The sequence below is a fragment of the Dipodomys spectabilis genome, unplaced genomic scaffold, assembly GCF_019054845.1.
Source record: "Dipodomys spectabilis isolate Male_0828 unplaced genomic scaffold, ASM1905484v1 ptg000187l, whole genome shotgun sequence".
NCBI lineage: Eukaryota > Metazoa > Chordata > Mammalia > Rodentia > Heteromyidae > Dipodomys > Dipodomys spectabilis.
Window position 1 is genome coordinate 3,721,335 of NW_024870864.1, and position 27,058 is coordinate 3,748,392.

Below are 27,058 nucleotides of genomic sequence, written 5' to 3' on the forward strand. Positions count from 1 at the left end.
TTGTTCATAATGATTTCACAGATGTGAATGTCAAAACTTTTCAAGCAGCACACTTTATGTAAGTTCAGTTTTATTATATGTCCACATGGAGCTGGTTGAAAATGGAATGAGTAGTATGAGTAAAATATGAGTAAAATGGAAGAGTAATATGAAATTGGATTCTTTTCCTAGTATAGTTTTTTGTTGTTGTTGTTTAAAATGTTTGAAATTTGAACTCTTACAACCTGGTAAGTTATTCACTTCTCCTTCCAACAGAGTGAAGATCTGATTCTTTTGGTTCAGGAAATGGAGAAAGGGTACAGTGACCTGCAGAAGGTGCAAAGCCTCTATTCGGAGTCCTTAGTTATGGACTGGTGGTACAATGCAGACAAGGAAGGAGACAACAAGTAAGCTGGTCTCACTTCCTCATCTCCCCATCATTCAGGATCCTCTCAGGCTCTACCAGCTCTCCTGGATACTTCCCCCTTCTGAAATGCTTTGAGAGATTTATAGTGAAATAATTATATAGTTTATGAAGTTATAATTTTTCTTTAGGGAAGGAGAGTAATTAATGAATAACCACTGGCTTATGTACTTCATATTCTCTATCACCTAGGGTGGACAACGGCCTCCAGCCCAAGCCGTGATGGGACAGATGATGGTTAACAAAATTTTCTAGCTTTCCATAGGCGAGAAAATTCCAACACTTGTCATGTCTTTCTTGAAATATTTTGAGAACGAGCATGGTGCATTTGTACATGCAAGCTCTGTCTTTTCTGCCAAGGGCCACACAGTGTGGGTTCGGGTACAAAGGTTTATGGCATATGAAGTCACTAGGAGGAGTGGGTGGGTGGGGAACTGTGAAGGAGGAGAGCACAGTTAACAGTGTTTGAGTTTGTTCCAGAAACTTTCCTTTGTGTTGCTACTGAGTTCAGAGCTTCAAAGAAAGAAATGTCTGAGGAAATACTCTAGCATTTCTGGATTGCTTCTGATCTAGATCTTATCCAGATTGTTTCTTCATGTTCTCTTCTTGATATGGGAGATCCAAGACAAGGAGTTTACTTTCTCCAGCTTTTAGAAGAACCTGTTGGTTTATGGTTTGGTTAAGGAAATAAGTTTCTAACCTGGAGCTGGTGGCTCATGCCTGTAATCCTCGCTACTCAGGAGACTAAGATCTGAGGATAGCAGTTCAGAGCCAGCATGGGCAGGGAAGTCTGTGAGACTCTTACCTCCGATAAACTACTCAGAAAATGCCAGAAGTGGTGCTGTGGCTCAAGTGACAGAGCCCTTGTCTTGAGCATAAAGACACTCAGGGACAACACTCAGGTCCTGAGTTCAAGACCCAGTTCCTGATGGGCCCTGGTGGCTCATACCTATAATCCTAGTTATTCAGGAGGTTGAAATCTGAGTATGGAGGTTTAAAGCCAGTCCAGGCCAAAAAGTCTGTAAGACTCTTATATCCAATTAATCAGTAATAAGCTAGAAGCAGCCAGGCGCTGGTGACTCATGCTTGTAATCCTAGCTTTTCAAGAGGCTGAGATGTGAGGATCGATCGAAATTCAAAGCCAGACTGGGCAGGAAAATCCATGAGACTATTATATCCAATTAGCCACTAGAAAACCAGAAGTGGCACTGTGGCTCAAGGGCTAGAGGGCTAGCCTTAAACTGAAGAGCTCAGGGACAACACCTAGCCCCCAGAGTTCAAGCAACAACTGACAACCCACCCCCCCCCCAAAAAAAACAAAACCCTGGAAATAGAGGTGTGGCTCACTTGGTAGAGGACTGGTCTTGAGCAAAAAACTAAGGGATAGTGCCCTGGACTGAATTTAAGCCTCAAAGCTAGCATGCACACATAAACAGTTTCTATAATGTTATTATGTACCCTATGAATTGTTATACCAGCCTTCTGCAGTTGATGCCTGTTCCCCCCCCCCATCTGTGTGTGTGTGTGTGTGTGTGTGTGTGTGTGTGTGTGTGTGTGTGTGTGTGTGTGTGTGTGTGTGTGTGTGTGTGTGTGTGTGTGTGTGTGTTGGTCCTGGAGCTTGAACTCAGGATTTGGGTGCTGTTCCTGAGCTTCTTTTGCTCAAGGCTAGCACTCTACCACTTAAGCCACAATGCACTTCCAGCATTTTCTGAGTAGTTTATTGAAGATAAGAGCCTCACAGACTTTCCTGCCTGGGCTGGCTTTGAACTGTAATCCTCAGATCTCAAATCTCCCAAGTCACTAGGATTACAGGCGTGAACCACTGGCATCTGGCTATAACTGTTGGGGTTTTTTATAATTCATTTTTATTGTAAAGGTAATCTACAGAGGGGTTACAATTATGTGATTCAGGTAATACAAACATTTCTTTTCGAGAGTGTCACCTCTTCCATAACTATTCTTATATTAGCCCAAAGAAGGAGGAGTACTAATTTAAGTGTACAATGCTCAATATTAATATATTGACTTCTTTCTTCTTGATGGAAATTCTTTTTTTCTTCTCCTCTTCCTTTTTTTATTTCTTCTCTTCCTTGATCTATTTTTTATCTAAATCAAAACAGGCATCAAAAGGAAATCTCTTTAATGGTTTCAGAAGACAGTGCAAAGCCTCAGCTTGATGTTAACTCAGCAGTTGAATTACCCCTAAATATGTTGAAAGTACAATGGGACCTTCCAAATCAAAACATTCCAAAAAAGAAAATCCTCCATGCAGGTATCAGTTGACCCTTTTATTGCCTTTTCTTCTTCTTCAATGAAAGACACTCAAATCAAACTCATGTAGTATATTTTTAAGCCCCAAACCTGTGTGTGTGTGTGTGTGTGTGTCTATGGGGGGGGGGGAGATTTGTTTTGTTTCATTTTGCTTTGTTTTATGCTAGTACTGGAGCTTGAATTTAGGACCTCATGTTTTCACTTTTCACTCACAGCTGGCACTCTATCCCTTTGAGCTGTGACTCCTGTCTGGATTCTACTTATTAATTGGAGAGAGTCTCGAGGATTTCTCTGCTTCAGCTGGCTTCAAATCCTGTTCCTCACATGTCTGCCTCCTAAGTAGCTAGAGTTACAAGCATGAACACTGGTGCCCTGCTATTGATTTGTGTGTGTGTGTGTGTGTGTGTGTCTGTGTTGTTTGCATGTCTATGTCTGTGTGTATGTGTATGTGTGAGTTCTAGGGCTTGAAATCAAAGCTTGGGCACTATTCCTGAGCTTTTTAGTTTTTCAGTGCTCTATCATTTGAACCATTGAGCTCTACTTCTGTATTTTTGGAGGTTAATTGAAGAGTCTTGTGAACTTTCCTACCCTTGCTGGCTTTGAACCTTAGAGCTCAGCCTCCTGAGTATCTAGGATTGTAGACATGAGCCACTGGCACCTGGCAATTGTTTTCTCAAGACTCTGGACATTCTACTGTTAAACTACCCTCAGCCTCTCAAAAGATCTTTTCTTTGCAATTTTTATTAAGATAATTGTACATTGACATGATCCCATAAACCTACCCTTTTGGCCTACTGCCCCATGCTCATGTCTTACAAAATAACTATAATACAGAAACTAGTATATGAATATTGATACAATTCATAGATTTTAATTCAGATTGTCCCAGTTTTTCTTACGCTCATTTATATATGTGTGTATGTATGTCCAACTATTTCCATTTGTAATTTTGTCACACATGTAGGTTTGTATCACCATCACATTTAAGGTAGAGTACAATTCCATCACAGGACCTTTCATGAAACCCTCTCAAAACCACACCCATCTCTTCTGCACACTCTTCCCTAACCTTTGGGAATCATTGAGTTCTCAAGTTCCCTAAACTTTGGGAATCATTGAGTTCTCTAGTTCTAACATGTTACCATTTCCAAAAATATTATATAAATGGAATTATAGTATATAACTTTTGGGGATTGGGTTTTTCTGTTCAGCATAACTTTCTCTGTTAACATGGGCTTTAATTCCAGCCAAATGTTTAACTAAGGAAATTGATAAGTGACTTTTCTTCTTTGGTCTGTTGATGTGGTAGATGATATTATTTGATTTTCAAATGCTGAAGCAGCCTCACACATCTCATATTCCTGTTCATTTCTAATTTATCATTGTTTGAATATATTGCTAGGCTTTATTTGCTTGAAATTTGTTGAGAACTTTCATATGAATGTTTATAAAAGTTAGTGGCTTCCAATTTTCTTTTCTTTCTTTTTTAATACTCCTTTTTTTTACCAGGTTTGGCACCAAGCTTGATACTGTCCTCCTTGAATGAGTTGAGAAATGTTCCTTCTTTTTTATTTCTGGAAAAGCTGATGTAATTCTTAGATGTTTGGTAAAGTTGTCAAGGGGCCATTTGGACCTAGAGATTTCAATTTTAAGAAAATTTTCCTTATAAATTCTATTTCTACAAATTTTTGAAACAGGATCTTTATATGCAGCACAGCTAGCCTTGAACTCATGATCCCTCTATCTTAGTCTTTTGAGTACTGGGATTACATTTACATACAAACTCTCCATAACTTCTTGTTTATTCAGATTCTGAGGTTTGAATTTAGGGTATAATTGGTTCGGTTGGCTTTGCTTGCTTAGCTGGGGCTCTACCACTTGAGCTACACATCCAGCTTGGCTTTTTACTGGCCATATTGGGAATGAGTTGCATAAACTTTTTGCCTGAGCTAGCTCTGAACAGTGATTATGCAGGTCTATAATCCTAGTCTCTTGAGTAATTAAGATTACAGGCATGAACCACTGGTATATCCAACTGATAGTAGTTTTAAGATTATCCTTATCTACTATTTCATCTTGTCTGAGTTTTGGAAATTTGTGGATTTGGAGAAATTGGCACATTGTTTCTATTTTTTTCAGAATTATGAGGTAACATTCATTATACCTTTTCAGTCACTGTGAGATCTGTATTAATGTCCACTCATTGATATCAACGTTTTTGTATCTCCTCTCTTTTTCAAACTTACCAAAGGTTTTTTAAAGTAAGTTTTATTTTCTATTCATTTGTTTCAAGAGAATTTGCAATTCTCTTGAAGCATTTGTAATTCTCTTTAAAGCATTTTTATGGTTAGCTTCTTTTAAACCCTTGTCAGATTATTCTAATTTCTGATTCAAATTGATGTTGGCATTATTTGATTGTTTTGTTTTTCCTTATTCAAGGAGTGATTTTCTAGGTTCTTGATGGGATGAATGATTTTTGTATAGGACCCTGGACATTTTGTCTTTTATGTTCAGGATTCTAGATCTTATTTAAATATTTAATTTGGGAAGCAGTCACTTTGTTTAAATTTAGCATATATGAATGATTTTATGGGCTATGGTTCCAATGCAATTTAACTTTTACAACCTTGTATTATTTTGTTTTTATTGTTCTGGTGCCCTTGGGTCTCCTAGTGTCCTCTATTAGTTCTGCCTATGATAGCAGCAGAGGTCTCTGCAAACCAGAATGCTAGGAGGAATGTGGTGGCTTTTACCACTGTTATCTGTTGAGTGTCCCCATGTTTCTAGAAAGGAGGAAGGAGGGTTTTGACCTCATGAAACCTTAAGCTCCTGGAACATGCCACTTGCTGTAACTCAGTCACACTTTTGTAATATGTCTAATTGGTTCTGAGGTCTTTGTACGGGGGAGGAGTGTCTTAGGTCTATAGGGACAATCAGGTTTCCTATACCAAGACACTTGTATGGCTGCATCCCTTTTACCAGTCCTTCTTTGTCTATTCCAGTTAAACCTGGGTTTTACTAGATCTGCTGTTATTTGATACTTGTCAGAACATTTTAGAGGCCTTTTGCTATTTTCATCACTTCACTCAAATTTGGGATGCTTGGTGTTGATAGGCAAGCATACATTGCATTTCTTCTCATTTCCTGTTTCGTGTAGAATAGTGATAAAATGTGCTGACTAGACAGAGTTTGGGAAATGTTAAATGCTTGAATTCACATACAGATAAGTATTTTCATTCAGTATTTACAGAGTTTGAGACTAATAATGTTTTGCATTTTGGGACTTGGAGAGCAACTGTATATCTGATTGTTTCTGCTTCATAATTCTGGTCAATGTGGCTGCCAGTGCAGCAGAAGTTCATCTGCCTTGTGTGGGTCATTGATTACTTTCTTTTATAGACATAAATCCCAAGAAATTTTTACCTTTCTTAACAAAGACAGCCAATCTTATGTAACCTTCTGTTGCCTAGAAAAGTAATGAGGCTGCATAACACACTCCTTTCTCCATGCATGAGAAGCACTGGTATTACTAACCTGTGAAAAAGACAGACCATTTGAAGATTAGTAGCTAAACATTACTCCAAATATCTCTGATTTCTTGCATGAGAAGGTGAATCCCCTCGTATGAAAACATGGGTACATTTCATTCACAAATGCTTACATAAGGCCTGGGTCCTTGTGACTCTAAATTATGAAAAACACGTTTATAATATGCTTTTCTGTTATTAAATATGAAAACTTGTCAAGATGTCTTGTCCACAGGCTCTTTACCCTTTGAAGTACACAGTCTGTCAATATTTGATAAATGCCTGCTTGCTAGTTAAGAGGAATAACAGAACATTCAAGAAATGTCAATAGAGGCCTAGCAGCAACTATGGTGGGCAAAATTTTTATAAAGAAAAATAAATATAATAATAATTATTATAATTATAATGAAAAAATGATTTCTAAAGCATCTTAACCAAGGATGTTAACCCTAAACTCTGCAACCTTTAGTGTTGATGAAACATCCTTCTCATAATTATGTTGTATTCACCTAAAGGGAACATTTTCTAGGTGGCTCCAGCGCAATCACATGAAATCCCTTAGAAGGAAAAACTTTCTCTATTCGGTGGCAGAAGAAAAAACCAGAGAGATAATAAACTATGAGAAGAGTTCCATGAAAGATTGCTGTTTTGAAGATAGCTGTGCCACATGGGAAGTGATGTGTGGTGCCCTCAGGAGATGGGAAACTTCTTCCCCTTCTATCCCCAATCACCCAAACTGACCTATAACCAGTAGGAAATGGGGGCCTCATTCCCACAACTGCAAGGAACTACTTTAAACCATCTCAATGACTCTGGGAATGGATTTTTCCAAGAGAAGCACAACTTTCATTTAGATAAAGAGAGCAAGGCATTACTGAAGCACTCAATTATGACTAGACCATATCTGACCTCTGAATGTTAGGAAACTAAAGTTGCATTCTTCTTTTAAGGAGCCAATAAATTGTTTATAACTAAGTATCTCCTTCCATCTCAAATTCCCTTAACTGAATTCTTTTGGTACCAACAGAATCAACCAAAACTAGCCTGCTTAGAAGCCAGATGTCCACTCCCAAGAGCTTAGCCTACAATGAAATGAAGGACATGAAGGATGGCCTCTCCAAAGGCTGGAGCAGCTGGAACACTGCTCTGAGTAACAAAGGCAAGCCTAAGCTTCCTGGAAAGCTTAGCCACCCTTGTACTCAGTGTCTATTTCTGAAAGAGCTGGATGGAAATAGGCTTTGAAGAAACTATATTTACAGTACTCCTAGATTGCTTCCTGTACAATGACTCCTTTGTAAAGCAGGCCTGCCACTTTAGTGCACTCATTTTTCTTAAGGCTAGACTTGGACTTGGGAGTTTAACAATCATGTGGCCTATATAACTTCAGTGCTAATAGTAAGGTTTTGCTGCCAGTCTGGGATTTCAGTTTAGAACTCTGCTATTTCATAGTGGGTTTAGTTTCATCCTTTTATTCACAAGTAGAGCCACCTAAGCCCTTTTCAAGTTGTTTACCTTGTGGTGCAGTGAGGAAAATGGGACTTTTCCAACTCAATATTTACTATTGGCCATTAAAAAAAAATTAGTATTCTTTTTTAAATTTTGTGCTGGCCCAGGGCTTTAACTTAGGTCCTAGATGCTGCTTAAGGTTGTGCTTAAGGTTGGCACTTGAGCCATAGCTCCACTTCTGGCTTTTTGCTGATATTAGAGATAACAGTCTCTTGGACTTTTCTGTCTAGGCTGGCTTTGAACAAGCCTGTCAGATTTTGAGTAGCTAGGATTACAGGTGTAAACCACAAGCACCTAGCTAAAACTCTTAGTATTTTTTGTGTGTGTGAGTCCAAGGGCCTGGACACTGCCCCTGAGCTGCTTTTACTCAAGGCTAGTGCTCTACCACTTGAATCACAGCTCCACTTTCTATTTTGTTGTTAATTGGAGATAAGAGTCTCATAGAGTTTCCCGCCCAGGCTGGCTTTGAATGAGTCCTTAGATCTCAGCCTCCTGAGTAGTTAGGATTTTAGGTGTGAGCCACCAGAGTCCGGCTTTAATATTATTCTTAAAAAGATACATTTTTAAAGTTCAAGTCTTGTGGTATATTTGTGTGTTTCAAATAGGTGACAAATAATAGATCCAAACCTCCCTAGGTAGCAGGAAGCACACAAGTAACAAATGTCCACATGCTGTTTCTCATCATAGCTTGTTCCTTCAGGACTCCTCATTTCCTGAGTTTCAGATAGTTTGTATTTCCTCCATCTCAATATTTCTTTGGCTTCATGTAGCTTGTATTTCATACAGTCTCTAAGGGATTTTATCACATGATGAAAACTACATGATTTCTTAGGCATTTGACCAACTCATACCCAAACACCCCTTCTTCTAGGTGCTGCTCAGTCAATGAGATAACATTCCCTCCCATTTATAAATTCAAATTTATGTAAGAATATATGTATTAAATCTCCAAAATATTAGTATGAAAATTGGAACTTACAACAGAACCTTAAAGAGTCTTTGTTTTTTCACATAGAGCTGAAGAAACACAGAACAAATTGATCAAACCTAAAATGTTGGTCAAGGCTCTCTACTCAGAAGTTGGTAGGGAGTCAAGTGAGGTCATCAGTGAACAATCATTAATGGTGTTCTTGAAAATTTAGAAAAAAATGTGTTTTCTGGGGAAAAGAGAGAGAGTATGTCTGAGTCTTCCGTGAGGAAAAATCTCAGCAACTGAAATGCATGTTCTCTGGTGCCTAGGTCTTCAGTATAAATCACAAGTGAATGTTGCCTGAGAACTCATTCTGACAGGTCAAAATATGGTCTCTGAATTGGAGTCCATTTCTTAGCCCTCAGTCATACTGTAACTGATTAAATCTGGTCCTTTTGAATTTTGATATAAACTCCATATATCAGGGAAATGTGTAACTTCCATTTTCCCTTCCACAGGAATGAATTTACTGCCAGTGAATGAGTATATGGATGACAAATTGTTAGGAAAATCAATGGAAGAAGAGAACCAAGTTTACAAGTGAGTGCTTTAATTTCACAAGGTCAATTTTTGTTAGGTTGCTGCTTGTTGCCCATCATGCTGTAAGTTTTTAAACCCCACAATCTTGTCTTTTTAAGCTCCTCACAGATGTCCTCAGCAAAATGGCTACAGACACACAGCCTGGTGGCCAAGAAGCTGACCATCATGGATGCTTTGGCTGCAACTGCGGTGCCCCACAGCCCCACCTATGTTCCTGTTTTGGACAAACATGTTGTTTCCAAGGTCTTTGATGAGGTATGTCTATATGTCCCTGCATGAAGTCATTTTTATTTTCTGTTCAAATAAAAATTAATCTGATTCAGTTTCTTGTGCAGTGGTAATAGGAATGTATTTTGGCTATTAAAAATATTTGAGAAGGGAGTAAAAAGGAAGAGAGAAAAGGGCTCTCAAGAATTCTCTTTTTGATCTTGAGCCACCTAGCTTAAGCCCACCATTTCTCTTAATAATATGCTCTCTCCATCTCTCTCTCTCTCTCTCTCTCTCTCTCTCTCTCCTTTCTACTTCTCCCTATCTGTTTCCATCTCTCTCCTTGCTTTGTTACTTTAGAAATTCAAATTTTAGACAGTGCATCTCTTTAAGTGGAGATGAGATTGGCCTTGTTGGGTTGGCAGTTGGTAGCCCTTGTGGATGAGTAGACACATGGAACTGAAGAATCGTTTGAAAATGCTGTAGGTCGGTCATGGGGAGCCTCATCCAGAGCTGAGGCTACTGCATAAAATTGTCCTTTTATTCCTATATTAAATGGCTTCTTCTCCATCGTAAAAACTTCCAAATAAATAACTTGGGGAGTGGGGAGAAAGGGGGGACAGAGAATGATTATCTTGTTTCCAGAGGAGAACAAAGGTTTTAGTAGGAAGCTGTGATCAAGTTAAAAGTGGATGAAGACCAAATAAGCACAGTTGGCCCTTGGTATCTGCAACTTCTGAATTCATGGGCCTTTGCTAAAAAAAAAAAAAATTGAGGAACTTTTTTCTTGTCACTCCTATCTAAACAATACAGTATTAGCACAGAGTGTACATTGCACAAGGGGTGATTCTAACCATATGAGAGGATGTACCTATAGATTATCTGCGAACACCATATCATTTTATATAAGGATCTTGAGCATCTATGGATTTTAGCACTTGGAGGGGAATCCTAGAACTGATCCAACGCCTGGCCCCATACTGAAGGACAAGTTACTATTGAATTTGGGAATTAGGAAGTGCAGCAAGAACAATCCTAGGGGAGAAGCCAGATTGCAGTAAGATGGCAAACAAAAGAAATGTGAACATAGAAATTGAACTCCATTGCCTCCTGTCAGGATTGATGTAGATAGCAACATATCAGGCTTTCTAGTTGCTAAATGGAATCAGTCTCCTTAAAAGACTTTTCATTATACTGAAGTATTTCCAGAGGAGATGATATGATGTTTGGGATTTGCTTTAACATAATCTGGATAGTGGGAGTAGTTGGGGGAGGGAGTAGATGACACAGATTTGCTGTGAGTTGATAATTGCTCAAGTTAGATAAGACTTTTGAGGGATATATGGCTTATTTTACTATTTTCTGCTTTATTACAAATTTGAAATTTTCCATAATAAAAAGATTGAAAAAAAGCAGTTGGGGAATCCTTTTTGAAAAAAGATAACTGGTCTTTTATAAAATAGTTGAGATTTAACATCATTGAATAAAGTAAATTGTATGGTGAATTTTTTTTCTATGAGTGACATTTGTGAAATAGACCCATAGAGGTCCACACATCCTATAGATATCACCACTCCTACTCAGGAGGCTGTGGGTGGCACCGTTTACCCTAGCTTCTGCACACTTTACCTCAAAGTTCCCAAAACAGCATAGAGAAACTGAGCATGGATTTGTTTCTCCTTGGAAGTTTTGTGACAGTTTCTTCACATGCTGTGAATTTCATGTATTAATATTCTTGAGTTGTATGTAGAACAAATATATTTAGTGAACTCTGATGGAAATAGAATTATCTTAGGTTTATAATGCCTTTTTCTAACCCATCTAACAACCTGTGATATATTGAAAAGTAAGTTTCTCAAAGACAAATATGTTAGAGTAGGGAACTTTAAGTATAAAATCAAAAGATAATCTGGGCATTTGTAGCTTATGACTTAAATCGTACTTACTCAGGAAGTGTAGAGATTGGGAAGATCAGTTCCAAACCAACTTATATAAAAAAAGTTCTCAAGACCCCATCTCAACAGAAAAGCTGGGCATGATGTATGTACCTGTCATTCAAGCTCCAGCAGAAGCATAAATAGAATCACAGTCCAGGCACATACCAGGGCAGGAAGCAAGACTTTATCTAAAAAATAACCAGAGCAAAAAGAGATGGAAGAATGGCTCAAGTGGTAGAGCTCCAGTCTAACAAGCACAAAACCCTAATTTCAAACCTCAGTACCACCAGAAAATAAATAAAAAGAAGAAAGTCATGTAGAAAGTATCTATAGACTGAATATATAAAAATATTATTTGGCACAAAATGCATAAAGTGAAGGCAGATGTCAGAAAGGTATCTGCAACATACACAATGAACAAAAGTCCATAAGACTATCTTAAGTACATGTATTCTGGTTCAGGGTAACTCGGTGTTCAGTACACATACACATGTGGAAAAATACCCACTGGAGAGGAGTAAGAAAATGATGAATAACTTAATGGAGAAATCTAGAAAGGAAAGGGGGAAAAGAGAAAACTACATGCAAAAGTATTTAACTTTAGTAGTAACCAAATATGTGACTTAGAAACATGCAACAGGAAATTTACTAGATATCCTCACCCCCACAAAATGGCAAGATTAGTAGCACTGAAAAGATGGAATAAAATGAGAAGTTTTATGTGCTGCTGTTGGGAGTTTAAATTTGTGTGATGTAAATTGGTGTAATATGTTAAGAGACCTAAGAGCTTGTAACATTTGTCCCCCAAAATCTATATCTCACTAAAAATCTGTGTAAGGAAAAATAGAATAGAATAATTATTGCTACTTTATATATCATGAGGAAAAATTTGAAATCAGCCTAAATATCTAGTATGTATATTCTTATAATGGAATGTCATGTATTCATTAAGTGAAGAATAAGCAATGAAATGGAGAGACATCCTCAGTAAACCAAGGAATCAGAATCTAACCCTCCATGTATGATATGTTAGCAATTTTATTATATGTGTGATATAGATAAACATGTAGTGCTTTTGCCCTCTGTGTTTGGTCTTTCTTATTTTGATTTTTTGACAGTACTAGGGTTTGAACTCAGACCCTTCTACTTGCCTGGCTAGCGTTCTAACACTGGAGCCATGCCTCCAATCCTGCTTTTTTCTGATTATTTTTGGAGATGGACTCCTGTGAAATTTTCTGGTCTCCTGAGTAGCTAGGATTGCAGATATTGGTGTCTGGATTCTTTTTTCCTGTACTGATATTTAACCCATATAGTACTCTTTTGAGGAAAGTATGGTGCCTCTCACAATCATTCTCATCAATGGAAGAAACACTTGAAATAATTTAGTGACTGTCCTTCCAACCTTTTTTCTTTTCTTTTTCTTTTTTTTGGGTCCGGTTGTGGTCCTAAACTCTGGGCCTGGGCGCTGTCCCTCAGCTCTTCAGCTCAAGGCTAGCGCTCTACCACTTGAGCCACCGTGCCACTTCCGGCTTTTTTTTCCTGCTTATATGGTGCTGAGGAATTGAACCCAGGGCCTTGTGCATATAAGGCAAGTGCTCTACCACTGAGCCACCTTCCCAGCCCCCAACCTTTTTTCTACATGTACATATGTGTATGTGTTTAAATAGCTTAGATGTGTGTATAAATGTATATATATATATATATATAGAGAGAGAGAGAGAGAGAGAGAGAATGTAATAACGTATGGGTTTTTTCATCCTTTAAAAAGCATGTGTTAAAGATCTCCCCACAGGGACAGATGTGGATCTTTCCCATTCTCTTTATCAGCAGGGTTCTTCTATTATTAATAAAGACTTGATAAAGGCCTTCCTTCCCTATTACAAAAAATCCTAGAACTAGTTTCCTCATACAAAGATTTGATGTGGGGGCAACATGCATAAGTCTGTCTTTGGAATGGATTCCTTCAAGTAGAATTACTGGATCCAAAGGGTATATATATTTTTTGTTTGTTTGTTTGCCAGTCCTGAGGCATGAATTCAGGGCCTTGGCACTGAACTTCTTTTTGCTCAACGCTAGCACTCTACCTCTTGAGCTACAGTGCCACTTCTGGCTTTTTCTGTTTGTGTAGTACTGAGGAATCAAACCCAGGGCTTCATACATACTAGACAAGCACTCTACCACTAAGCCACATTCCCAGCCCCAAGGATATGTATATTTAAAATTTCATAGATAAATCCAAATTGTTCTAAACCCTATTTTACATTTCTACTAGTTCATATCTACACAGTCAGCATATAATAATGATCTCTTCCTAAGTGGGATTGTATATAAAACACCTGCTGATAATTGTTAGTTCTGAGTATAGAAACACTTTGAAAGTCCTGAAAGCAGTATGAAGACATAAAAGCCTTATTCAACTTGACCCTTCCTCACTGGCTCATGCTGAAGAAATAAACCTACTAATTCATTCCAACATTTAGAAATCTTTTCTTCACAATGTATGTAATGAGTTACACTCTGGGAATAATATACTTGTTCCCATGTTGTTATAGGATTAAAATAAATAATGCATGTAATGGATAGAATTTAGCAAGCACTCAATAAATGTTGGCTTTCATTATACAAATAATCAACAATTTGCCTGTAACAATTTGCCAGCTATAAAGCAGATTGAGAAAGGAGGATTGTGTTTGGAGGCCAGCTGACCAAAAATTATCATAAAAATATAGATGTGGAGTTGCACACCTATAATTCTAGCTAGATAGGAGACAGAGGTAGGATCACAGTCCAAGGCCAACCCTGGACTAAACAAATAAGACCCTAGCTGTAAAATATACTAATGAGCAAAACAGTATAGAGTCATACCTCAAGTGGTAGAGTGCTTACCTACCATGCACAAGGCCCTGAGTTTAACCCAGTACCATCAATACAGATATAGATCAATGATTGGATAGATAGATAGATAGATAGATATCTTATGCCTACTGTATGCCTATGCTGGGCTCTAGATAGGTGTCAAACCGTACAGCTAATATTCCCATTCAGACACAACATAAAATCTTGTGGAGGGAAAGAGCAAAACAAACTAAAAGTTCTAGGTAAAGGTGACAAGTGAGAAGTGCCAATGAACATGCAGAAGAGACCCCAGACTAGTTGCCAGCGATGGTTTGCCAGGGTGCAGGGATGGGGAAGAGAGTCTCAGGCCATGGGGTAGCTGAGGGGCAGTCTGACTGCAGGGAAGTCTTAAGATTGAAGAAGAGTGGAATGGCGGGGGTATGGCATTAGTAGGGGAGAGAGAAGGTTAGTTTGGGACATTGGCTCCTATGTGGAGGATAGTTGGAGAAGGTTGGGAAGATGAGATTCAGCAAGCAAGTCTGGACAGCAAGAACCCATCGACAGCACTGAGGACAGATGCAAGGCTGCTATGAAGTCAAAGAGACAGCACCAAACAATGTAGGGCTATGGGAGAAAAATGTTGAGTGACCTCCCTTTTTGGGGGAGGTGTGCCTTTTTAGACTGGCCTAAAACTCCCTAGTGTAGGCCAAAGTGGCTTCAAGTTCATGATCCTCCTGCTTCAGCTTCCCCAGTGCTGTAATTACAGGCTTATATGATATGCCCAGCTTCAAGAGTGATTTTTAAAGATTCCACCCTTAATTATCAAGAAGAAAAATAATGGGAGGAGGACTGATGGTCCTTCTCTCAAAAAAAAAATATTCTAGTGTTCTACCTCTACAAAATGAAGCCAAGGACAAGGAATGGATACTTTTCAAGTGTATTCTTGGGTTTGATGCCTTTTGTGGCACTGTGAATTCTTACTACAAACCCATACAGGTAGCACATTGCCCAACTTTATTTATTTATTTATTACCCTCCTTTATTCAGAGAAGAGCAAGAATGATGATGATGAGAGAAAACTACTCTACTGTAATTTCGCCTTCAAAAGACATTTTGTCTTTTAAAGTTACTTTTTAATTTATTTCCTTTTTTGCTAGTAACAGAATTGGAACGAAGCTTCACACTTGCTCAGCTAGCACTCTACTACTTGAACCATGCCTCCAGCCTGCCTTTGTTCTGGTTATTTTGGAGATGGAGTCTCAATGACTGTTTGGGATATCTTTGAACTGTGATCCTCCTCATCTCAGCCTCCTGAGTAGCTAGGGTTATAGGTGTAAGTCATCAACACCTGGATTAAAACTTCCTTTTTTTTGGGGGGGGGGGTAGGTTGTGGGACTTAAACTCAGGGCCTGGGTGCTGTCCCAGAGCCTCTAGCACTCTACCCCTTGAGCCACAGGGCCACTTCTGGCTTTTGAGTGGTTAATTGGATATAAAAGAGTCTCACAGGGAACTTTTCTGCCTGGACTGGCTTCAAACCATGATCCTCAGATCTCAGCCTCCTGAGTAGCTAGGATTACAGGCATAAACAACTGGCACCATGCTAAAATTTACTTTTGATTATTTAGTCAAAGTTGTATATAAGGGGCACAGTGTGATGTTTTGATACATGCAGAAGATATGACATGATTAAATCAAGGTAATTGACATATCCATCCCTTGCTTACTTTACAAATGTATCTGTATAAAATAATTGGCTTTGTTACCTATAATTTTTATGGTAAAACTGCATGATTTCAGTTATATATGAAATATTTTTAAAAGTTGAACTCAAGGTTGGAAGGGTGGAGAGGGATACCACTGGGAGTTGTTCATCAAAGGGCACAAGAAGATAGACAAGAAGGATAAGCTTTGAGATCTACTGCACAGTATAGCAACTATGGTAATACTGTATTATATATTCCCAAACTACTAAAAGAGTAAATTTCAAATGTCTTGCTGTTGTATCTTTTATTTCCTAATATTTTCACAGACTGGAAGAGACTCTTAGCTATAAATGGACAGAATAACAATACAATAATCTGAATTATCTCCCACTAAGTGAGATATGTAGCTTTTTGAGATTTGAACCTAATAGTTTGTGGAAAAGTAGATCTAACACCTCTCCATCACTCTGCCTTCCCCATTTCCCTGGAGATTTTAATGGACTCTTCCTCCTCTGTTCTGTGCATGGCCACATCTGTCTGGGCTGAAATTCAGGCTTTGGCTTTGTTTCCTGGTCTGTTTCATTCATGAGTTATGTATGGGCTGTTTTTTCTTCTAGAACACACTGCTGTTTTGGTTTCCCACTTCCTGGACCAGCATCAAACCCGTCACCTTGGAGATAATGCATTGAGCAGAGAGGTTGCCTTAGCAACTCTTCATTACAAGATATAAAATAGGCCAGATAATTTTATTTTAGCTCTTTCAAAAAGATTAATTCATCACCAAATCATATGCAGAATAAAACGTCTTTAGCCATTTGATAAACCTAAAATTCAAAGCTCTTTATTGCTAATTGCTTTGGAATAAAAGATTAGAATAATTGGGGAAGACTAGCCTGTGTTATTGGAGAATCTATATCATCATGATTATGATCATCATCATTTTATGGCATCTCATCAAGGCTGTTTTTTCTATTCTGGGTTCTGTACATAGCTTTGTACTCTAGCTCTGTCATTTACTCCTGAAGGACCAGAGAAGTCCCCTGATCTATTATGTGATGAGCCTTTATCGTATATTAGGCTCCAAACAAACCATGTGATATCAAAGTATCCCATCTAAAACATAAGGCACCTGTAAGGTAGCTATTTACCTCATTAAGCTGACAAAAAATATTAGGCACAAAGAGGCTAAGAATGATTTTAAAATTATGATGATTTTGTTGCTTTGAAATACAGGAAGACTCAACATCAAACTACATATTGATTAAAAGCTTTTTTTTTTAAATTAAAAAATTGAATGATGTTTACAGAAGTTTCCCTACGTGTGTGTGTGTGTGTGTATGTGTGTGTGTGTGTGTGTGTGTGTGTGTATTCGTTCTCCTGAAGATTAGAAAATATAGGTAAGTGTGAAGAAGCATTAGAGGGATAAGCCCAGCAGGAATGAGTCATCATGGTAATCTGGCCAATCTCTTTTCCCACACATATACCCTTTGCTCTTTTGTTTTGTGCCTGTATTTTTCTGTCATCTTACCAAGAACGGTATTTGATACCAACCTAGACTTACCTGTTTTTAACAAGTTTGAGTTAAAAATGTGAGAGCCAGTAACATTGTAACCTGTAGTCACATTTTTATGGGGTTTTTGAGTGACTCTATTGACACACCACTTTGACAGTTAACTTTGTAGCTTGTGTTTATTTTGTTCTACAGAGGTTGCAGATGTTTGCAGAAAGACATTTAATACTGAAATTTAAGCCAGGTGCCTCTGATTTTTATCTATAATCCTAACTACTCAGGAAGCTGAGATCTGAGGATGTTAATTCAAAGACAGACCAGGCAGGAAAGTCTGTGAGACTCTTCTCCAATTTACCAATAAAAAGCTGGAAATGGAGGCATGGCTCAAGTGATAGAGCACCAGACTTGAGCAAAAATGTTAAGAAGGAGCACCTTGGCCTTGAGGTCAAGCTCCAATACTGGCACACACACACACACACACACACACACACACACACACACACACACACGTACGTTAGCAATAAGACATGAGAGCATTTTAAAGATATGTAAGGTTCAATACCACCTGGCACCAGCTACTCAGAAAGCTGAGAACTGAGGATTGAAATTCAAACCAGCCTGGAAAGACAAATATGAAAATCTTTTATCGCCAATTATCCAGAAAAAAGCTGGAAGTAGAGTACTTGCTCAAGAAGTAAGCTAAGGGACAGTGCCCAGTCCCTGAGTTCAAGCTTCAGTTCCAAAATATGCACACAAACACATGCACACACACACACACACACACACACACACACACACACACAAATTAAAATTAACAATTAGTATAATTGCAGCATCTAAGTCATCATTGCATTTCAAGATCTATCCATATGAGATTTGTGCATCTTTTGTATTATAACTATACATCTCTAATCAGATCTTTGGTTGATCTGGTGGTAAGCACTAAGCTATTTATTGGAACATTTTTGGATATTTAGTGATTTACTTGAAAAACCCTTAAATTGGTAAATGCAGTCAGATTTGAATAATCTGATACATAGTCACCAGTTTCATATTTGCTCCATTTCAAAATGTTTTGGGATTGCTTTTAAACACAGCTAGAATGTTGTCAAGTAAATTATAACTGTTCTACCTTAACAATTAATAGAGATGCATAGAGTTATGCATTCTGCTTCTTCACTTAGTGTATGCTCTAAACATTTTGTGTAACCATCATAATATAACTAGCTATGATTTAATTATTTCTCACTTCGGTGACAGTTTATTTGGAATTTTTGTAGGGAAGCACTGGGGTTTGAACTCAAGGCTTCATGCTTGATAGGCAGGTGTTCTACCATTAATTAACCATGTCTCCAGCCCTTTATAGTCTGGTTATTTTTGGAATTGGATCTACCTTTTTACATAAAACAGCTTGGAACATGATCCTCCTACTGAGGCTTCTTGTCATAGCTAAGATGGCAGGCTTGCACTGCCACTCCCAAATTTTTTCTGTTAAGATGAGGTCTTCAGAACTTTTTTTGTGGCAGAGCTAGCCTATATCTACAATTCTCAAGATCTCCTTCTGCTTTTTAGGTAGCTGGAATGACAGATATGTGCTATCATACTCAGGTATTGGTTGAGATAGGTGTCTCATGAACTTTCTGTCTTGGCTGACCTCAAATTGGGATCCTCCCAATCTCTCTCTACTTCCCAAGTAGCTAGGATTATAGGCATAAGCTACTGTGTCCAGCTTTTACTTGAATTTTTGAGAGTGCTCATTTTCCTATACTGTATCTTTTTGCTATCACTACAGTAAAACAGAGGAACCTCCATACTGCTTTCCAGAGTGGTTGGACAAGTTTACACTCCCACTGACAGTGTAGTAGCACTCCCTTTTGGCCACATCCCCTGCAGCATCTATTGTTACTAGATTTCTTTATTATAGCCATTCTCACTGGGATGAGGTGAAATCTCAATGTTGTTTAGATTTGCATTTTTTAAATTTTATTTTATTGTAAAGATGCTGTACAGAGGGGTTACAGTTACATGAGTAATGTAGTCTGTACGTTTCTTGTCGAGCACTGTTACCCCTTCCTTTGTGCCCATAGGAGTCATTTTTCCAAGTGTTTTCCTTCTTCCATAGGTTTAAGATATGCTTACTCAGTTCCCAGAGCACACTATTTGGGCAAGCTGACAAGGTCCCAGAGAGAATTGTTGCCCCTTTCTTTTTACTAAAGGATGCAAACCTCTTGGTTCCTCAGTAGACATTTGGTTATTCATAATATCATTCTTAGTCTGTATAAAATTATCAGTATGGGGAGACAGCCACAGGCAGCTGAAGAAAAGCTTTCAAGAAGAACATCATTTGCTATGGGCCAGATGTTTTCCATCCTTATCAAAGCACAACAAAGCAGTGTTTATGTGCTTTTAGTCAAGCTGTTTATTAATAATACATGGTTTGTCTCTGAATTCCTGGCTCCTGTTTCCTATGCCTCATTTTTCCCTAATCTATCCTGTCTCAAACCCCCACACACATATGTACTCACATGTACACATACACTATTTGTATATATGTGTACATACATATACCTCTAGCTCTACGTTCTTCATAGTAACTATTTTGTTAACTAAAGACATGATTAATAATATCAATTCAGTAAGTCTCTAGAGAATTTAAGTAGGCAATACCTTGACATTGAACAGAAGGACCATTCTGTTATTAAAGTATTAAGAAAGCCATTTTCAAAGGTGCTATTATTAGATGGTTTTATCCCTCTCAAACGGAGTCCTCAACTTCTTCCTGAACCTCACCTCCTTCACCACATGTTCCTTAGAGAAGCTAGGCATCTAGGATCCTGATCCCCCAGACCCAGAGAATGCCTTTTATGACCTCAGTCACACTCAACCCGACATCATAAAGAGACTGTCTCCTCTAACCTCCATGTAACCATCATGTTATAAAGTAAGACCACAGACCAAAGGCGTGGAGTATGCCGTTGTGTTTCTCTAAATCTGCATGCAGAAAGGAAGGAGAGTGGGTGTACCCAAGTCAGATTTAAACTACTACCTGCAAGTCCACCATGGCTACCCAAGGCATAAAATCCAAATCCACAAAAGAGGGAAGTAAACCTGAATGGAACTTTAAGTATGTGAAGTCAGTAGTATTCAGTGGTATTGATCTTCAGTTGAATCATATATAAGTTGTCAAGTTGGAAGGCAAATTTATAGACTTCTAAAGGTATTTTTCCTCCAGGGAGAGAAAAAAATGCCTTTCATTTTGGTTAGGATTGACTTTTCCCTCTTCTGAAAGCTTATGTGACATTAGCTCTATTTTTGAGAGGTGATGCTTTTTTTCTTTTTACTTAAACTTCAGTTTCAAACCTCAGTTGTCTCACCTTTAACCCACTGTTCTGTTCTCTTTCCTTTGACAGGAATTATTTAAAAGCCACACATCAAGTTTGTCTGGTTTGGAAGTAGCTAGGTTGAGCTATGAAGCTTTTAATTTCATTCTTTCTCTTGTTTTCAAAATATTTTGCCTATTATTTTGTTTCTTTGTGTCTTGGTGGTTTCATTATATGCAGTTTAAAAAAATATATGTAGTTATTAGAATGCAGTAAAAAGTAAAAGCCCTACCTACCTCCTTACTTGTCCTGAAACCCCAAGTGTTAGAAGTAACCACTGCTTGATGGTTTTAAATCTAATATTATTTATGTTTTAGATATTAAACACAATAAACCATTGCAGATAAATTGTGCTGTCTCATTAGATCCCTTTCCCTTCTTTTCTTCCTCAGAAATTAACACTAGCCTGAATTTCTATGTGCACTTTAATTATTTTTAAAAACAAAATTTCTAAAATCTTGTTATACATCTTTGCTGAACTTTGGAACAATGTTAACCCTTGCACCACAATGCCCCTTCTCCTAAACCACTCACACAACACCCAATCCCTCTTTTATAATTAACTGCTGCAACACCAGTTCTGGCCAACATATGATTTAATTCCAACCTCCCCTGTGGACTGGAATAAATACAACGAAAGTTTTATAAAACCTGGGAGCATGTTTTCAACTGTTGCTTCTCTAGCAGTCTTTCTATTCTATTCTATTATTTTGAAATTTCTCTTATCTATATTGAGGTTTCTCCATCTCTATATTCTATTACTCATCTATTTATATTCTTTTTAGTGTCACTGCAGTGTTCTGGAGAGACTAGTACTGCTAGCTCGTTCACCATTTTTAAAAAACGCATTTGGCTTAGAGTTTATTCTTTTTAGGATATTTTTTATTTCAAGGTAGACTTTTTGGGATTTTCTCCATGTATTTCTTCTTATGTCATTTCAGTGAGCTTTTGTGCTTTATATGTCCTTTCCATCTTTGGTCATAATTTAATGTCATTGTGAGGCTGGCATAACATAGAATTAATTTCTTCTTAAATACTTAGACTTTGTGATAGTTGATTTGCTCAGCTGTTATTTTTAGCTATTTATTTGCTGTGTATGTATTTGAGAATTTTAGTATGCTGGATCATTTTAATGAGATTTTGTATGTATGTGTATGTGCATTCTGTGTGTGTGTGTGTGTGTGTGTGTGTGTGTGTGTGTGTGTGTGTGTGTGTGTGTGTGTGTGTGTGTGTGTACCATTACTGGGACTAGAACTCAGGGCCTATTTCTCTTGCTTAATGTTTTGCTCAAAAGCTGGTACTCATCACTTGAGTCATACTTTAACTTCTAGTTGTTCATTGGAGCTAAGAGTCTCATGGACTTGCCTGCCCAGGTTGGCTTCAAACCTCAATCCTCAGATCTCAGCCTCCTGAATAGCTAAGATTACAGGCATGAGCAACCAGCATCAGGCTCACTTTTACAAAATTTTAAAATCTGTTTTCTTCTGCCATTTTGCAGCTGCCTAAGTCTATCCTCCTGTGCTCCTTCCCCTACACCCACATGCCATCAGACATTATGTAGTTCCATGATGATCCTGTGACTTGCAATAACCATTTCAAGTGAGACGGGCTTGGTTCAGTCCTTGTTGACAGGTTGTACATGTGTCCTCATTCACTAGGCAAAGTGAGAGACCCTCATACCGTTTGCTGAGCTTGATTCTGGTCCCTCCTGTCTTTCAGGACTTGAGTCCACCATTGGTTATAGAGCCAAGAGCCTACAGGTTCAGCACTGCTCTCTTGTTCTTTGCTTTCCAGCTTCCTATTTCTAAAAATCAATCATACATTTTCCTTTTATACTTCTTCCTTTACATTATTTTCTTGAACAATAAAATATAGTCTGATTTAAGAGGCAAGGGGAAACATCATTATTAAAAGTTAAAAAAAATCCTTCTTTAAAAAAAGTAATTTCTCATATTTCCAAAATGTCTGTCTTTCTTTTTTACTTAAATATTAAGTATGAGAGTACTGGAGTCATGGCTCAAATGGAAGAGCTCCAATTGCCAGTGAAAAAGTAAGCAACAATGTAAGGCCCTGAATTCAAGCTCTAGTACCAGACCGTGTGTGTGTGTGTGTGTGTGTGTGTGTGTGTGTGTGTGTGTGTGTGTGTGTGTGTGTGTGTGTGTGCGTGTGTGCGTGTGCATGCCTGTGTGTCTGTGTGTGTCTGTGTGTGTCGATGTGTGTGTGTAGTATAGATGCCATACTGTATATAGTATGTATTGTTTGAGGTCTGTGCATTCTTTTATCAATAAATATTTGTTGACGGTACATTATGTTCCAGGTATTGTGCTAGATAATAGGAAATACAGTGGTGAATAAAGCAAAGTTCCTACTGTAACAGAGCTCATATTCTCTTGGGAGAGCTAGCTACTGTGGACGTAGGTAAATATAATGTTAGAGATAGTATTATGATGAAAGCAGACTTTGGCAGAAAGAACTCTAAGGGAAGGTAGAGTAAGCATATTACATTATTTCTCCCATTAAATACAACTATAAATCTTGAACAGAATACATGGAGGGGCAATGAATGAACTTTGACATCAGAATGGTCCCAAAAGAATTGAGGAGGGAGATTAGAATTTCTACCAAACTAGTAATAAACTTACCATTTATGTACCTAGAATTACTTAGCATAGAATCAGAAGTATCTTAAAACTCAAAAATAAGTATCAGGTGCAGACAAAAGATCAAAGGGAAATTCTCTGATACTCTGCCATTACTGCAGGATGAGGTTTCATGCTACAAGATACAAATTACATACATATATGTATGTAGTTTCACACACACACATACACACACGAACATACACATATAACTCTTGCACCAGCCAGCCAGGCACAATAGGTCACACCTGTAATTCCATGTACTTAGGATGCTGGGATTGAGAGGTTCACAGTTTTAGTCCACCTGGGCAAAATGCTTATCTCAACAGAAAAAAAACTGGGCATGATGGTTCATGTCTGTCATCACAGCTATGGCAGGAAGCCAGATTTACTGTATTTTCTACATTCATAGTGTAATGTTTTACAATTAGAAAAACATCTAGCCATGTGTATAAATTTTTGAAGGCTCATGTTAACTTGCCAAGTGATGCTTTCTTCCCTTTGGTTTTGCTGTGTAGGTGTTCCCCCTGGCACACGTGTGCAATAATACAAATAAGATGACTTTCATTAACCCCCAAGGAGTCAAACTCAATATCTACAAGCAAAAAGTGGAACAGGCAATCAAGTCCTATGAAAGGTTAGTGGTATTCCTGCTTATCTTTTATGAGTATGGAATTTATTTCAACATGTTTTCTCATCTTTGAATAGACCTTTTTTTTTTTTTTTGGTCGGTCATGGGGCTTGAACTCTGGGCCTGGGCGCTGTTCCTTAGCTCCTCAGCTCAAGGTGAGTGCTCTACCACTTGAGCTACAGCACCACTTCGGTTTTCTAGTGGTTTATTGGAGATAGGAGTCTCACGGTCTTTCCTGCCCGGGCTGGCTTTGAACTGCAATCCTCAGATCTCAGTCTCCCTGAGTAGCTAGGATTACAGGCGTAAGTCACTGGTGCCCGGCTTGCATAGACTTTTATCAGAAGCAATAACTTAAAAATTATCCAGCATTTTTACAATGTCGGTGTGGAGGGGGAGGGGGGGAAGGATTGGGTGTGGGGGAGGGGGGAGGCTGGGAAGGGAGGTGAAGGGTAAACAAAGGAGGAGGCTGCAATGCTTGGTAAGAAATGTATGCATTATCCTGCCCATGTAATTGTAACCCCTCTGTACAGTATGTTCTCAAATAAAATAAAATAAAATTTAAAAAAAATTATCCAGCATTAACATCAGTGGAGGTCAACATGGTGATGTCTGATATGCCTGATGCTGCATTACTCAAGTTCTTTACCTGAATATCTTCAACTGAGTTTATTTATTTATTTATTTGCTTATTGTGTTCTGTTACTGAATTTTGAACCCAAGGCTGTAGCCTCTTACTTGGGTTTTTCTACTCAAGGCTGATGCTCTACCACTTGAGTCATACCTCCACTCTGGCTTGTTAGAGATAAGAATCACATGTATTTGTCTGCCTGAGTTGGCTTCTCAGTACAAGTTGGGTCTCCTGTATCCAAACTATTTGGGATCAAAAGTGTTTCACATTGAGGCTTTTTTTTTTGGATTGTAAAATGTTTGCATGTACACAATATGTGTTGGAGACAGAGTACAAGTCTAAATATAATATTCATTTGTATTTATACACACCATGCACATAGCCTGGAAGTAATGTTTATAAAATATCATTAGTAATTTTGTGAACGAAATGAAGTTTTGTCATGTGAAAATGTCTATTTTATAGCATCATGTCAATACTCAAGACATACAAGATGTGGAATAATTTAGGAGTTTTGGATTAAGTGTTCAACCTGTATTTCCCTGTCTTAACCTGCCCTTTATCTTTTTCTCAGAGGCAAGATGCGCTGGACCAAGGATTACCCTTCTCTATGGGTTTGAAACTTCCAGGCACATCTTGCCTCAAGGGCTTCTACACTGTCTCCCCTTCCTGCTATGCCGCTGGTCTCAGCTGGTCTCTTTTTGGTCACTTCTTGCCTCAACGCCAATGGCCTCCATAGAGGGGCCTTTCAGCAGTTCCTCTCTGTTTCCCACCCTTCCTGAGGTCCTTACAGCTACTAAAGAGGCTTGTGACTTATTCATAGTCTCTGTTCCTCTAGGTTACAGTGTTTAGGCCAGATGTTAGCCAACCTTATGTTCTTCACTTATTCCAAGCAGGTGTTTGTGTATTTGACTATTTGAATTTTATTCAAGCTTGATATTATTCCAGTTATTAAAACTTTTCAAATTCAGATACCCAAAATGTAATAACACATATACTATTGTGTACTTTGCTTGAATAATTAAAATATTTGAAAGGTCCTATAATTACCTAGTGTGTGAGTACCTGATGTAGGTCATAAGCTAGAACTTGGAGGTCAGACAACACCTGTGGACTTCATTCTTGGCCCTGATACCTACTTTAGGAAACCTTAAATGCTTTTATTCCAGGACCTGTCTCACAAGGTTGTTGTGAGGAATGAGCAATTAATGAGAATTAGACTTTTCATTTCCTAAATTGCAAATACTAAAAATACATGGTGGAATTAGTCATGTGTCCCTTCCCAATGTACTGATCTTGGCTCTGGGATTCCAAGAAGGATGAGAACCTCCTCCCCCCCATTCCCTAAAAGCAAAACCAAAATATTGGTGCAGTAAATGATTTGTTCCACTTCTTACTTCCAGTGAGTAATTCTGGAAGAGTCTATAGAGAAATACTGTCACTACAAATTGAGCATCTCACTCTGGATTAAAAAGTTAGAATCTTGTAATCCTAGCTACTTGGGAGGCTGAGATCAGGAGGATCCTGGTTCCAGACCAACCTAAACAAAAAAGCTTGTGACACTTCATCTCAACAGAAAAAGTTGAGTGCAAGTGGTATGCATCTGACATACCAGCTACTATTGCAAGTGTACATAGGTGAATTATGGTTAGCCAGCTTGGGCAAAAAACAAGACCATATCCCCCAAATTATTAGAGCAAAAAGGGCTGGAGGTATGGCTCAAGCAATAGAGTACCTACCTAGAAAGTACAAACCCCGAGTTCAAACTACAGTGCCTCAAAACAAATTATATGTTTAGGATAAGAAGAAAAAGGTCAAAAGCTATGTATATATGACCTATAAGATGATGCTAAGGGAAATAAACCCCAACATAGGGACACAAGAGGTTTTATCTTTTTTGCTGTTGTTTATAAGGTACTTATAATGTACTATGTGATTTTTTTTGGTTTCTTTTGTATGTTCTTCCCCCAGGTATAACCTCTGTTTTCACTCCATTTGATTCCTGTGCCCTGCATCTTGGATATACATTTTTCTAATTTGGGGAGGGAAAGGGAAATAACAAAATGCTGAAACAGGGATACAGGTTGAGCCATTGTAGCAATGACATGTACAGGACACCACATTGAAAATGAATTTTAAAACTTTGGGTGGGGGGAAGGAGAAGTTGGGGAGGTGAGGAGGGAAAAGATGGTAGGGGGAAAACAAGGGAGGAGGTAATAATGCTTGATAGGAAATGTAGCCATTACCTTACTCATGTAACCGTACAGTATCTTTACAATAAAATATATAGTTAATAAAACCAACAAATTATAAATCCCAATTGTTTTAAAACCTGAACTTTTTGAATGTCCATGTGATGCTAAAGTAGAAA

The 27,058-nt window shown here is 38.2% G+C and overlaps 1 protein-coding gene across 1 annotated transcript in view; it reads left to right on the plus strand.

Annotated features, from left to right (window-relative positions):
* Vwa3b (von Willebrand factor A domain containing 3B) overlaps nt 1-27,058 on the plus strand; it is a 179,543-nt gene that overhangs the window by 105,682 nt on the left and 46,803 nt on the right. Inside the window, exons 15-20 of the mRNA XM_042695361.1 lie at nt 256-386; nt 2,524-2,675; nt 7,229-7,360; nt 9,136-9,217; nt 9,316-9,472; nt 23,947-24,065. Coding sequence (XP_042551295.1) covers nt 256-386; nt 2,524-2,675; nt 7,229-7,360; nt 9,136-9,217; nt 9,316-9,472; nt 23,947-24,065 — 773 coding nt within the window. The remainder of the gene's footprint in view (nt 1-255; nt 387-2,523; nt 2,676-7,228; nt 7,361-9,135; nt 9,218-9,315; nt 9,473-23,946; nt 24,066-27,058) is intronic.